The 1837-nt window shown below is 50.8% G+C and overlaps 1 protein-coding gene across 1 annotated transcript; it reads left to right on the top strand.

Annotated features, from left to right (window-relative positions):
* The first annotated feature begins 6 nt into the window (after positions 1 to 6).
* On the top strand, positions 7 to 990 carry LOC103392453 (pancreas transcription factor 1 subunit alpha). The gene is made up of 2 exons (XM_008329066.3): positions 7 to 602; positions 911 to 990. Exons 1-2 carry the CDS (start codon positions 26 to 28, stop codon positions 946 to 948), a joined length of 615 nt encoding a protein of 204 aa, XP_008327288.2. The 5' UTR covers positions 7 to 25; the 3' UTR covers positions 949 to 990.
* Positions 991 to 1837: the final 847 nt, after the last annotated feature.

Raw genomic sequence — 1837 nt, 5'->3', positions numbered from 1 at the left:
CCATCCATCCATCCATCCATCCATCATGGAAGACATTCTCTTCGACTTCGACCACGATGGCAGCACTGACTTTCCATTTTGGGGACAGATGGACCAGAACTTCCAGTTCCAGAACCAGCTGGACTCCTTCCTGTCCGACTGCACCTCAGCCTCAGGTCAGCTGTCCCCCTGGTCGTCCGTGGGCTGTCAGTCCATGTTCCCGGATGTGCAGTTGACCTTCGCTGACCTTGAGGTCCAGTCTCCGGGGCCGGGGCTCATCTCCACGGAGGGAGAGAGTTCGGACGATAACCTGGACGTGAGCAAGCGCAGGGCGCGCCGCCTGGTGGTCCACCAGCCCTACAAGGTGCAGAGGCACGCCGCCAACATCCGGGAGAGGAAGCGGATGCTGAGCATCAACTCGGCCTTCGAGGAGCTGCGCTGCCACGTGCCCACCTTCCCCTACGAGAAGCGGCTGTCGAAGATAGACACGCTGAGGCTGGCCATCGCCTACATCGCTCTGCTCAGGGAGATCCTCATATCGGGCTGCGACCCCAAGTCCTACGTGGACGAGTGCATGAAGAACGGCTACAAGAACCAGACCAACGCCATTTGGAACACGAGCGGTGAGTTGAAGATGTCTGTGTGGAAAAAAAAAAGGAATAAAAATAATAATGATGTCAGATATAATAATAAGATAATATAAAGTCAAGAGTATCACAACTAGGAAGTGAATGTGATTTACTACAGTAGAACATGAACCATGAAGGCAACACTTGTTTAAACAAGTCTTTCAGACTGGACTTGAACCACAGCTGGTCCGGTACTGATCCTGTGGTACCGTTCTCTGCCGTTCTCACCCATTGTTCCAGCCCAGACCTGAGGTTTCGTCGACAGTCAAAAAGTATTTAAAACCAAATGTGTGTTTTCACAGATCTGACAGCTCGCCTCTCCTGGATAAAGTGGGATTAAGTGAAGAACATGAGACGCCCTGAGAGTAGAGTTGGACGCCGTCTACCTCCTTACCCCCCCCCCCCCCCCCCCCCCCCCGCCCCTCCCTCTCCTCTTTACCTCCCTCATGCTCTACATGTCAAAGACAAACAGCCAGCCGTCAGCAGGCAGGACAGCGCCCGTCGACTGGCATCTGTAGACTTCTCACCGGGTCGCACACCTCGGGCTGCGCCACACCGACCGCTCCTTTATCCTGCCCGGCTTTGAATATTCTAACGTATTGTTAACTGGTAATTTATAGCCATTGTTTGTGGGGCCGACGGGAGGGAGAGAGGACTGGCACTTGTGGCAGAGTGGGGGGCACACTGGCACCAGGCTGAATGGACGCAGCGCGGGCTCATACTTCGGCACGAGGCCCTGAAGTGTCCTCTGGGCCGCGGCTCATTAGGCTGCGAGTCGATGTGTTAAAAGTAGCTTTACTGATGTAAATGAGACGAGGAGCGTGAGAAGCGGATTGGTGGAGATGTGTTGGCACATGTCAGCTGCTGCTCCCGCTCTGTACCGCCGCTACTTTGTTATTTATTTATTTATCTTTTCATGTGTGTTATTTATGACTTAATTTATTACGCAATTATTTATTAATACGATTTGCACCAGAGCTGCTTTGATGAATTATTTATCGTAATCTCAAATTGGAATTGTTTACTGTAATTTCCGTACATGTGCAGTATCATCGAACCATGTGAAAACTTTACCTCATAAATACTGTAAGTACATCAGTTGTCAAGAATATTTTAGTTTAGTCTATTGTGTGATGGACTGTTGTCGCTAACGTTAGCTCTGGCGTCTGTACCAGGACTGTTGTAGCTAACGTTAGCTCTGGCGTCTGTGTTACAAACAACCAGCTATC

The sequence above is a fragment of the Cynoglossus semilaevis genome, chromosome 16 (genome assembly GCF_000523025.1).
Source record: "Cynoglossus semilaevis isolate Cse_v1.0 chromosome 16, Cse_v1.0, whole genome shotgun sequence".
Lineage (NCBI taxonomy): Eukaryota > Metazoa > Chordata > Actinopteri > Pleuronectiformes > Cynoglossidae > Cynoglossus > Cynoglossus semilaevis.
The sequence above is the reverse complement of the archived record's forward strand: the minus strand, read 5'-3'. Positions and strand labels throughout refer to the sequence as shown.